Source organism: Hippopotamus amphibius, chromosome 4 (assembly GCF_030028045.1).
Source record: "Hippopotamus amphibius kiboko isolate mHipAmp2 chromosome 4, mHipAmp2.hap2, whole genome shotgun sequence".
Lineage (NCBI taxonomy): Eukaryota > Metazoa > Chordata > Mammalia > Artiodactyla > Hippopotamidae > Hippopotamus > Hippopotamus amphibius.
Window position 1 is genome coordinate 29677648 of NC_080189.1, and position 12565 is coordinate 29690212.

General features: G+C 38.6%; 1 protein-coding gene and 1 pseudogene across 5 annotated transcripts in view; one reads left to right on the top strand and one right to left on the bottom strand.

Annotated features, from left to right (window-relative positions):
- Positions 1-2476: 2476 nt before the first annotated feature.
- The window catches only part of PTPRZ1 (protein tyrosine phosphatase receptor type Z1), a 177183-nt gene continuing 167094 nt past the window's right edge, over positions 2477-12565 (bottom strand). For all 5 annotated transcript variants that reach the window (XM_057731057.1, XM_057731054.1, XM_057731053.1 and 2 more), the window contains 5 exons: positions 11067-11195; positions 10469-10615; positions 7570-7712; positions 6646-6781; positions 2477-4734 (listed from right to left, as the gene is read on the bottom strand). In XM_057731057.1, coding sequence (XP_057587040.1) covers positions 4594-4734; positions 6646-6781; positions 7570-7712; positions 10469-10615; positions 11067-11195 — 696 coding nt within the window. In that variant the 3' untranslated portion in view covers positions 2477-4593. The remainder of the gene's footprint in view (positions 4735-6645; positions 6782-7569; positions 7713-10468; positions 10616-11066; positions 11196-12565) is intronic.
- LOC130851158 (UPF0729 protein C18orf32 homolog) lies at positions 8138-8368 on the top strand (annotated as a pseudogene).

Below are 12565 nucleotides of genomic sequence, written 5' to 3' on the forward strand. Positions count from 1 at the left end.
AGTGGACCAGGACCTTGGTTTCTTTCCACATGTATCTTCCATGTGTGGGTTTGCCAAAGATGGTGATGCTGTTCTAAGAGTGAACATCCAACAGAATCAGGAAGACGCTGTATTGCCTTTTATGACTTAACCTCAAAAATCACGTGTCATCACTTTCACTGTAGTCACAAGTCCACCCAAATTCAAGGCAAGGGACCACAGATCCACTTCACACTGGGGTGAGTTTCAATGAGTCACATGTGAGCTGAAAGCTATTTTGGGGCTACTCTTGGAAAATACAATTTGCCACAGGAAGGCATCCCAGAAGGAGAGTGGCATGGAGGTGGATTCTGTGAATATACAGAAATGACCCCAGTTATCAATTTTTCCTCATTGGCTTTAGTTATTTTCTATTTCATTTTTTTCTCTAAGTGGTTCTTCGAACATTTTTACGTATTCTTGTGAGATTAGAACTAGACATATCGTATAGACAGAGTGTGGAATGTTTTTCATTTACTCTCTAAAAAGCCCAAGAAATATGCTTTTAACTTCTTGAGTCTTTTAAAACACTTACTTGAAGTAAAGGTGCTACAAGAGACTTCTCTCATTTAATAGTTTTCATTAGGAACCTTAATGCTATAGTTTTCAATACATAGCTTCCTTAAACAAGTTAGCAGCAAGGAAAAAATTACTTGCATCAATTCATTTCTCCATGTGGATAATTCAGAACTGAAGCAACTCCCCTAGGATTGAAGCAAGATGATAGGAATCTGAGAAAGGCATGTCCAAAGTTGCAGAGGGAAGGATTACAAATTAGCATATGTGGGATTTTTCAAAGGTCAGGCTGTGTGGCTTGAGCTGCTTAGTATGTGTCCCAGGTGATGGGCTGATTAGGAGTTGTGTATGTAACAAGAAATTTCAATCTCACACCCACAGTTTTTCTTACTTCCACTTTCAAATCTTATTTTTTTCTTTTTAAAAATGATTACCTTGGGACTTTCCTGGTGGTGCAGTGGTTAAGACTCCGAGCTCCCAAGGCAGAGGCGCTGGGTTCAATCCCTGGTAGGGGAACTAGACCCCACATGCATGCCGCAACTAAGAGTTCAAATACCACAGCTAAGGAACCCACCTGCCGCAGCTAAGACCCGGCACAACCAAATAAATAAATTAACACATACACACCTAAAAAAATGATTACCTTAAAAAACTTGTTAACTATAATTTAATGCCAAGGCTGTCTAGATTTTTAAAACAAGTATAGTGCATTTCATTTATATGACTTAACATTAAATACCACCTATTCTAACACATCAATATTGTACTAATGAGGAGGAGACCTCTAATGTACAAGAATATTTTGCAATTAGCCAGTGAGTGGATGATATTCAATCATGGTTTATAATAATGAGTGTGTTTTTGTTTATTTTGACAAATGTGTAGATTTTTCCCACTCTCTCTAAAAAATTCATTTTAATCCCAAAACTACTTAGTGTTTCTGATTCAATGTGCTGATTATGAGTGAAATTCAATTCTAAGAAACTAAAATGTATCTGCTTATAAAGGTACATTTCTAAGTTTCTTTTCTAAGTTTTGTATATTAGAGCAAAGTCAGGGACTTCCTAGGTGGCACAGTTGGTGGGAGTCTGCCTGCCAACGCAGGGGACACGGGTTCGAGCCCTGCCCCAGGAAGATGCCACATGCCATGGAGCAGCTGGGCCCGTGCGCCACAGCTATTGAGCCTGTGCATTCTAGAGCCCATGAGCCACAGCTGTTGAGTCCATGTGCCACAACTACTGAGGCCCGCGTGCCTAGAGCCCGTGCTCTGCAACAGGAGAGGCCACCACAATGAGGGGCCCATGCACCACAACGAAGAGTAGCCCCTGCTTGCTGCAGCTAGAGAAAGCCCGTGCGCAGCAACGAAAACCCAATGCAGCCAATGAGATAAATAAATAAATAAATAAATAGAGCAAAGTCATTTTAGATGCTAACAAATTAGATGTTAGCATTTGGATGCGAACGTTCAGATGAGAAATGTAAAAATTAAATGTCCTATGGTGTAATATTGAGAAGAACATGCACATATTAAATATTACTATTAATTTGTTATGAAGAAGCAGCTGTCATAAATTCGCAGTGAGTATCAGACTGGGAACTATGACAGACTATAGTTTTGGTGCATTTAGCTAAATAGATAAATCACGCTCATCTTTAATACCCCTCTGCAGATTGCAAAGCTGCTCTGCGTGATATAATATTGGAGGTAAATCTGTATAGAACGCCCTTTTTTCGATTGGGCTATTTTACAAAGGTGCTACAGAAAAAAAATGGGTCAAAATGATACATTTATTGTCTGTTGAGGAGCACTACCTATGGAGTGTCAGGTTTCCCAGGATGATTAAAGAGTATTTTTGTCCTAGGTTAACAAAAAAGACAAAAACCAATTCCTTAATTAATTCATTCTTTATTCATTCATTCATCTAAAATGCACTGAGTGTTTTTAATGCGCCAGGTACTGTTCTAGGTGTGGAAATACAGAGGTTTACAAGAGAGTCAAAATTCCCCTCCTCGTGGAGCTTATATACTAATGGACAGACAAAAACAAACATAAAGTATGTCAGGAAACAAAATGTGCTACAGAGAAAAAGAAAGCAGGATAAGGAGATGGGAGGGCCTGGGGGCAAGGGGGTTGCAGAGAGGTGGGCTGATGTTCAGCTAGGACACACGTGGGACACTGAGCCAGCTCAGGTCCCTTCTGATGATCAGCGCTGAATGTTTTGAATATCTTCCTCAGGAGGAGGGGATGCTACAGGAGGGGATGCTACTTCTGACAGGCCGATTGGGGAATGCTGTCCTGAAGAGGAGATGTTTGAACAGAGGCCGGAACCCGGGAGTGGAACACTAAGACTCCAATACCTTAGCAGTGGGAGTGTAAACTGTACACCTCTTGGAAAGCCAAAGAGTATTTAGACATAAAAATACTCATACAATCTTCTCTCCAAATGGCACTTAGATCTGGGATGGGAGCCCAAATTTGCATTTCTAACAAGTTTTTGGATGTTGCTGATGCTACTGGTTTGGGAACCACACTCTGAGAACCACTGGTTTAAACGAAACTTTTCCTGACTTCCCGCTTTAAGTACAGAGCTGGGCATTCTTGAGGACTGGTGCCCCCTCATCGGGCAGTGTTCTAAAACACTCCTGGCTGAGGCAGGGGACTGCTTCCAGCACCAGAGCAGGCTCGTTACCCAGCATTCCCTGCCTTCCTGCCCTTCACCTCCACACAGCTCTTGAATCCTGACAATTTGCCTTCACCTAAGACTTCTTACCTTTATCCACTCTGGTAGTTACGACCTCCTGGTCCTTGTCTATTCACCCATTTGGCTTCCAAACCAGCTTAGCTTCTCCCTGGCTGGCAAATCTGTCTGCTTCTAAAACTCCCAGCTTGGTTCTAAACGAAAGTTTCCCAACACTTCTTGGTACATCGTGCCCTCAGTTTCTGAGTAACATTTTCATATCTCCCCTAAACCAAAGGAAATACATAATGGTTCTGTTTATTAAGTAGTTAGATCCAAATAATTTAATAGTGGTAATTGTGCACTGTCAGTACACATTGCTGTGTTGTCCTCAAAAATGTTCAATTTTGTGAGCTTCCTGTGTGCCTTAATGCACAGTTTGGCGATCACTGCTCTATAAATTATTCCATCACATCATCCTTCTTTCAAGTCCATCATCTCAGAGGGAACATGCCCACAATTTTCTGCTACACATGCCTCAGCGCTCCACAAGCAAACACAAACCGATGGCAATATTTATATTTATTTTTGCAATGCCTTGGATAAAAACCACTTAAACAATGTTGGGTAAGGTGTTATTCTCATAAAAACATCTTTCAAAACAAATGTGTTTTTATTTTCCATAAAAGTTAAAATTACATGCTGAAACAGAGTTAATCACAACACAAAACAATATCAGAAGACTCAGAGAGTAAGACCAGATGATGAGCTGCATCGTTAAACTAAACAATTTCACAGAACTAGAAAACTGACTCAGTAGTAAAATATAAAAATCTACAATTATAAATATAAATTTGGTCCATGGAGATGCTAGAGCAGTATTTACAGTAAGTATCAGATTATTTCTACTTTAGGTGAACACTGTGGTTGTAAAGTGTTGAATATCACAGGGAACGGACTGTTTTATTTACAGTACACTATATTAAAAGTTATATTTCTAGCAAACCTGATGATTGCTACAAATACAGCTAAAAATTTGACACTAAAAACAAACATGTTTTCTGTAGTTGGGAATTCCTAATATCTATAAATTGAAATTTTCTGTTAAAATCAATATGAAAAAAAGATACCACAATTCCATTCTTAGAAATACTGTAAATTTCAATCATTTTAGTTTAAACACAGTAAGTGAATTACAGGAAGTTCTGCAGAAAGGCACACATTGTTAATAATGTAAATTTGGCAGCAAAATCCTATGTCATGAGAGTTACTATCAGGTGATGTGAAGTAAACAGATAACAGAATTGGACTGATTTTCCTGTCTAATTTTAGAAAGAGGAAAGCAGTGCCCAGATGTGGACTCTTCTCACCCCTTTCTGTGTTAAACTAAAGACTCTAAGCTCTCAGCTCTATTTCCATCAGGTAATGCTGCGCCGTTACTGTCCAGAGAGGTGGACGGATTCTCTTCCTGCCTCGTGCTCACAAGGCTGAGGACTGCTTTGTAGAGAAACTGATACTGCTCCTGGAGAACAGAGAATGGGACGTTAGACACAGGAAGCTCAGTGAAGACATACATCTGCGCAAAGAAGGAATGTGTGTAGTCACTCTTTGCCACTGTCCATGGAAGGGCATTGTGTTCAGGGGTCTGCTATAATCAGCAGAGGTATACCATCCATAGTCACATCTCTTTCTGATTAAATTTAAAGTGGCTCTATAATTAGCCAACACCCATTGACCTAGAACATTGGCCCACGTACATTTGCCAATGGTAAGCACCCCATTTCTGTTCAAACTTCATGGAATCAGAAGGTGATGGGATAAGGTTCTGATATGGTTTTATCACCTTGTGTGTAAACCCTTTGGTGCTAGGCTCCAGTAACCCACTAAGTTACTCATTTTCCTTTCTCTAGTTATGAAATCTGTTGTGTTTGTCTATTTATGAAGAGGTCTCAGGACTGCACTGTCAGCCCAGGAACTCACGAGGAATGCAGGCCTTTCACAACCCAAGTATTCTTCACACTCTACCAGCCCGACCGGTCTTACGGTCTTACGGTCTTACGTCCTGCTTGGTGCAAAGGAGAGCATGTGCCCTGCTGTTGTCTTAGAGTAAAGACATGCAGAAGATTAAAATAGTTGTTCTCTTACAGATGCTAACTCAGGGATGGTGAGGTGGGGGAAGGCAGTTACAAAGAACATGAGCCAGTGGCTGCCACCATAGTAGAGAATCATTAGGACCACGTTTCATTAAATGCATTTGTGAAACTTGGGTATAAGTTTAGTCTCTGGAAAGCAATTTCATACAAGACAAGCCTGATACAACACAACTCATTTGAAGTGCACGTGCACAGGGTTACCTTGCTTGGGACTTTCTAAGTGGCGTAGTGGTTAAGAATCCGCCTGCCAATGCAGGGGACACCAGTTCAGTCCCTGCTCCAGGAAGATCCCACATGCTGCAGAGCAACTAAGCCTGTGCGCCACAGCTATTGAGCCCACACTCCACAACTGCTGAAGCCCGCGCACCTAGAGCCCATGCTCCACAACAGGAGAGGCAACCGCAATGAGGAGCCTGTGCACCACAATAAAGAGCAGCCCCCGCTCGCTGCAACTAGAGAAAGCCTGTGTGTAGCAATGAAGACCCAATGCAGCCAATAAATAAATAAATAAATAAATAAATAAATAAATAAATAAATTTATACGTAAAAAAAAGGGTTACCTTGCTCTCTGGCCAGCTGGTCTAGGATGGAGCTTTGAAGATGGACCCTTTATTAAGGCCCTTACACATACCCAGACCAGGAAGCTGGAAGTAAGCCTATGACTTCCGCATCCACCTAAGCTTCTCCCACCGGGGCATTTGCACAAAGTTCCCTATTGTCTTTCTAGCCCCTGTTTCTATAATAACAACTTCCAAATTTTTCTCAGAGTTGAGACATCTTTCTAGATGTGCTATGCTCTTCCTTGATTGTATGAGCCTCTCTCTCTCTCTTTTAAAAAGTACCCCCAGAATTAGCAACTTCTTAAGTTCAGAAAACGAATTTGGCTTGAGAAAAAGTGAACAGTTGAAGTCTATCTTCTGACTCTTCTTTGAGGCTATGTAGAACCCAAGCCCTGGGAAAATAACTATTTATTTTGTTGGATAAATCAGATTCGTTGGTATGTCTACTGAGAATATTTTTCAGAATTACAGTAAGTCTTGCAAAAAGGCACACAATGAAATTTAAACATTTTGATCCATCAATTTTCTGGAAAATAAACTTTAAATGTTTATTGTTTCAGTTCTATGGATTGCAGACTGAACATAATTCAGCTTGAAAACTACATGCTAATATTATCAGTGCGATCTTTTTTGATTCAGGATACAAAATGATTTTGGTAGCCTCTAGAAAGTAACGAGTGCTCTAATAGGAAAAGTTTGGTTTACTGCTTTATTACTTACAATGTCGGCAAAGACTCCTGGCCTCATCAAATTGATCATCTTGGCTACCTGGTAAACATCCACGGAATTTTCTTTCTCTAGTTGGTGCATAAGAGTTGTCAGAGCACAGAAAGTTCCTGCTGTCACTCCTCCATGCCTGGAAGCAAATGGAAGGGAAAAAGACTCCACTCACATGCATCAAACGTTCACATTTGGAACTCACAGAGAACGTGGCCTTGGCAACTTGGCATCAAGCACACTGAAATGTTTAATAAATTGTCTCATTACTTTATTGTGCATGGAACCGTGGTTTAATGTGAATCATTGGGTCGTGTTCATGATATTAGTAATGAGATACTTTATAGAAGTACAATATTTGGTGATACATTTTTTATTTTAGTACTCTGGAAGGGGTTGGCAGTAGATGAGAATGATCTGACTGAGGTTATAATATATATTACATAACATGTATCATATACATCATACATAATATGTATCGATATATAACATAATTCCAGCATATGCATTTTTTTATTTGTTAACAACAGAAACCAGGAAAGATCTATTGGGTAAAAACTCCGGTTTCTGGTGAATAAAATATATATCAATTTTACTCCTATCCCAGGAGGTCAATGGCTTAGAAATGTCTCATTGGTTACCACCTATAAAAATTCAGGTTCCAAAACACTGACTCATCACACAAAGTAGTCTCAGCATAGAATGCAAGAGCAGATGCTTGTGATCACACACACAGCTTCTGCCTTCAACAGGAGGTCCAAGAGAAGTGGAAAAAAAAAAAAACCCAGACTATTCTGTATTAATCCTGTCCATGAGAAGCAGACAATTCACTATGGGTCCAAAGTAGTAGGTTAATACAGAGACAACAGAATTACGCATACACTCAGAGCATGTGAGGTGTGAACTGATGTAAAGTGTGGAACTTACTCATCGTGAACAATCACGGGTCCATCCCTGGTGGCAGCTTCTTCTTTGATAATACTTGTAAGTTCAAAAGTTTTACTAATGGGGCTATCCGGATTTGGCCATTTGGGACACTGAAAATGCCTCACTTCAAGTACATAATCATCCTATAAGAAGAGGTAAAAATGAATGTTTTAGGAAGTGTCATAGTGGTTGGTGAGGAGATGAATTGAGGAAAATCAGGAATTATAGGAAGGCGATAAAACCAAATCACACGCTGAGTGGGCAGCAGCAGTTGCAGCCCGTCCTCCGTCACGGAAAGGAAGGAACGGCCGTGACCCCGCATTTGCCTGGTACAGAGGTGATCTCTTTTTGACTCAAAAATAAACCTTGTTTGTGGGCTTTTCTTGCCAGTCAAATCACGAACAAAGGTGTATCTGTGCCGATAAATCTGAACTTACAAAAAGAAATCTTCAGTTTTCTAATTTGTTCTAAGAATAGCATAGATCTCTTCCTTTAAAAACTGTGAATCACGGCACATCGCCACTGGGGCTTGGAGGCTGCAGCAGCTCAGGAGCCCAGGCCTGGCACAATGGTATGCATTCCCTGCATCCTCATTCCAGTTCTGCTCTGGGTCTACAAAAAGTTCCTGGAGCCGTATATACACCCTCTGATCTCCCCCTTTGTTAGTCGCACGTGGCCTAGGAAAGCTATGTGAGAATCCAATGATAAAAACAAAGGCAAAGTAGCCTATAAGGGTGCAGACATAAATGGATTACCAACAAGAGGATCAACAGAAATCTCTGATAAAGAGAGAGACTAACGTGTCCCGAAGGATCTCATTGTTTTAACAACGGACCTGATAAGAAGCACTTTCTTTGTAATTGTCTCTGATCTTTTTCCCTGAGACCAGAATTTGGGTTAGATAGTTTAGATATTTACCTGACACTAATCAGGAAATAACCTGGTATTTGTACTTAAAATATATCTAGATATTGAATGACCTCATTCCTGGGTTCCTTTTTCATTAAAGGAGCTTTCATTGCTTTTATTGCAGTTTTAAAAATATGAATAAATAGAAGGTCTGTGCCAGTAGACCCTTTTACTAAATCAGTACCTAAAAATCCTTGGGCCTCTAGCTTCTGTTCACGCTCTTCAAATTTGAGGAGTATAATTTTACTGTGAACAGTGCAGTGACCCTGCAGTGAAATGACAGGTAGTTTTTGGAGGTGATAGTGACTTGAAACGTAAGGATGTAATCACCGTCCAACTCAATGGAGCAGCTTATCTACGAGAGGAGTAATTACTGTTTATTGCTCTGAGGAAGATAGAAAAAGACAAGGAAATGGGGAGACCTCTCTGAAAAATGGAATACCTTTTGCATAAATGTCTAATGTATATTATAAAATTCTAATCCTTGTCACATTCCTTCTATTCCTACGAATGTATTAAATACTCAGTTTAGCTTGTTCTTTTTTCTTTTAACATTTCAATATTTAAAAGGAAAAATTTTTAACCACATCAGAAAGCAGGATTGTAATAGTGTGATGGCATCCAGATAGTTATGGGGTAACGATATTCTATTTTTTAAAGTTTAGGTTGTATCAGTTATTTTGTTCCATAATAAGACACTTTAAAATTTGTGGTTTTCAGAAAAAAAAATTGTGAATCACTATATCGTATACCTGTAACTTATATAATATTGTACATCAACTATACTTAAATTTAAAAAAAAGAAAAAAGCAAAAAATAGCATAGACTTCTTCAAATACCAGCATTACTCAGGTTTAACTAAGGGAAGAATAAGACGGCTTGACACAGTGTAGGAATGCTGGAAAGGAGGATGGAGACATGGTTTCTACTCCAGTCCCAGTTCTGATCCTTGCTGAAGTGACCAAACCAGGTTGTGTGACTTAAAATCTCTTAAACTTCTGATCCCCAGTTTCCTAAAGTGGCTTATACACATACAGAAATTTGATTTATGACTGAACTGGTATTGTTGATCTATAAATGATGCCGGAACAATGGTTATTCACATGAAAATAATAAAACTGGACCCTTGACTCACAAAATATAATATAAAACATCAACTTCAGGTGGAACTCTAAAACATTTAGAAAACAATGTATTTGTATTATCAATTTTATAAGTTTTGGTCAATCAAATATTCTAGTGAATACTGAATCTTCTTATACACTCTATATGTTTTTACCAGTTTCAGAATTAGGGTAAGGTGAAACACTTAAACCATCTAAGACATGATTTAATTTTTTTCTGATTGAGAAAGTCCCTCTGAATCTCACGTGCCTTACGCAACATTATTAGCATCTTCCAGTCTTTTACAGGAGCTATATGATAATTTATGAACTGTGCTGTAGTCATAGAAATAATTATTGACAAAGAATTCAAATTGGTACCTCAGAGATAATCAGGAGCTTAATAAACAACCCTAGTTCATTGCACTGCACATTTTCAAAGCAGTTTTTCACTTAACACCCCACTGTACATCGGTGGAGAGCAGTAAGCTTGTTTTGGTAGGTAGTATTTTCCCCATTTTACTTAGGAGAATACAAGGTAAGGACTTGCCTTAAAACATGAGAATTAGGATTAATGAAATTATTTTTTTACTCTATTTTCAATTTAACTTCTATCAGCAACTGCTTTGGGGTGAAAGGAAATCTTTGACTTCCTATGCATGTAGAAGTCAGGGATGGTAGAGTTTAGTGATGGCTAATTGTTTAATGATTCTATAAGATTTTGAAAATGAAAATGATAAGTAAGGTAAAATTTATTATTTGGGTAATCTGTCTCAATCTGTAAGAAATCAGATTCCTTCTTTTTATTTCTAGGACAGATCTTTAAATCTTCCTACATTTAACATATGCTTAAGATGAAAAATTTGTCATTTAAACTATGTCCATACCTGTGTAGCTTCTAAGATAAAATCTTGCATTATAAGTTTTTCTTCATTAGACAGACATTTGTGCTCTTCAGCCATAAGAGTGACCTTAAAACTCTCACAATTGATAGGCTCATCTTTATTTGGCCAGTAAACAAATTCATCTTCTGCCTGGAGGATTAAAAAACAAACATGATTCTAGATTTTAATAAAATGTCTAAGTCAGACTGTGAAATAAAATTAACTGGTTGCCGTAGAAAATTCAACTCAAATTTTTCTTTGAATTTCAAAATTTACTCTTAAAATATCCTAATAAGTTTTATTTAAAAAAATGTAAATAGAAGTATATGGACTGATTTCCTTCATGATTGCAATTCTAATTTCCTTAAGCAGCGTAATAGATACTTAAGTGAATTTTAACCGACTTTTATTTAAAACTGCCATTCAACAATTTCGGACCTGGGATATTGCATCCAAACCAGGTCCAATAATAGACAAGGTGCAACTTCAATATTAGTTTATTAGTTGAAAAAAATAGGTTGTTTGTATGCTGAACTTCGGGTAATTGTGCTTTGATGCTTACCCTGCAAAGCACATGCCAAAAGTGACCTGAGGGACTTACCATGTTTTGACCATCTGGAAGCATAACGACCAGCTGGGCATTATGGTCCCATATCATCCTCCAGAAATCCTTGATGGTGTGGAGAAGAGGATGCTGGGTTATGATGAATTCATTGCTTTGATAATAACCCTACAAAACCAAAGAGAAGATAGAAAGAGCCTTGGCATATGACTTTAGACATTCAAAAACATTTATAGGTTAATGGTCATGTTAGCTTTTTTTATTTTTAGATTGTGTCTATAAATAATAATGTGACTCTTATAGCCAATGTTATGGACATCTTCTACGTGCCAGATGTAGCACTAAGCAGGTTCTTCCTTTATTCCTCACAGCAATACTATGAGAAAGGGAACGTGATCTTCATTTTACAGACCATTAAACTGAAGCTTTAGAAGTTGAGTTCTGTGCCCAAGCTTACACAGCTATCACCTAGAAGGAGACTTAAAACGGCTTGTGGACTATGTCTGCCACACTAGATCGAACGGAAATCTAGAGATTTCATTTCTTACTTTTCACGAGTCCCAATGGTGCAGTGCCAAATTTCACCCTACTGGCAACAGGATACCTTTACACCCTGGCTGCCTCTACAGGAGAGGAACCTGCAGGGCATCTTGCAAATGTTGCTGCAGAAACCTAAAAGCTGGTGCGGTTGAATTAACCTTGATGTCCACGTTGCTGTTTATCAAAGTCATGCTCAGTTAGCCCCTTCTGCAACAGACTCTCTCAGATCCCATTCCTATCCCTCATGGACTCATTTGAAGGGTGGAACGTTTGCATTTTTTATTTTTTAAGCTTTATCTTCATGTATTCATCAAGTAGAATCCTACTCAATTTACTTTGTTTTGGTTACAATCTTATTTGATAAGCAGAAAACTTTTAAGTTCGTATATTCAGATTTGAATGAGTAGGTTGTACATAATTAAATGTTTTTCTGGTTAACTGTAGATTCTTTGGATGGGAAGAGACCTTGAAAGGACCTCTAGTTTATCCTGCAGCTTCAGTCAATATCCCACTTAAATCGTTCCAGGTAGATAAAAATGCATCCTATTTTGTAAATCTTCAGATGCAATGTGGCAAGCTTTGTAGCTAATATTTTCCAGCATTTAATCACTTTCTTGATAAAAAACAGCTTGTCTTCTATCTAACCAGCATACAATGCAATATTTGTATTTGTTCTCTTAACCCAGTCTCAATTTTTGAGTAAAAATATCTGCTTCCTATAGTATTAAGAAGCCCCTATTTAAGTGTGGCATGCTTTTAGATACCACCACCACACATCTCCCTGTTTTCTGCATGGATATGCCTTGGTATTTTCTGTTCTAGGTAAAAGGAACAGTGGTTTTGGCATGGGAATTAGGACATTTTCATCTGAAGGCAAGTTCTGTGATTGATTAACCCGAAATGGAAATGAAGGTCACACAGCAGCTACTAAAGCACTTACCGCTCTGACAGTAGATCTAAATGCAGACAGAAAGTACTGTATCTTTAGAAATCCAAGT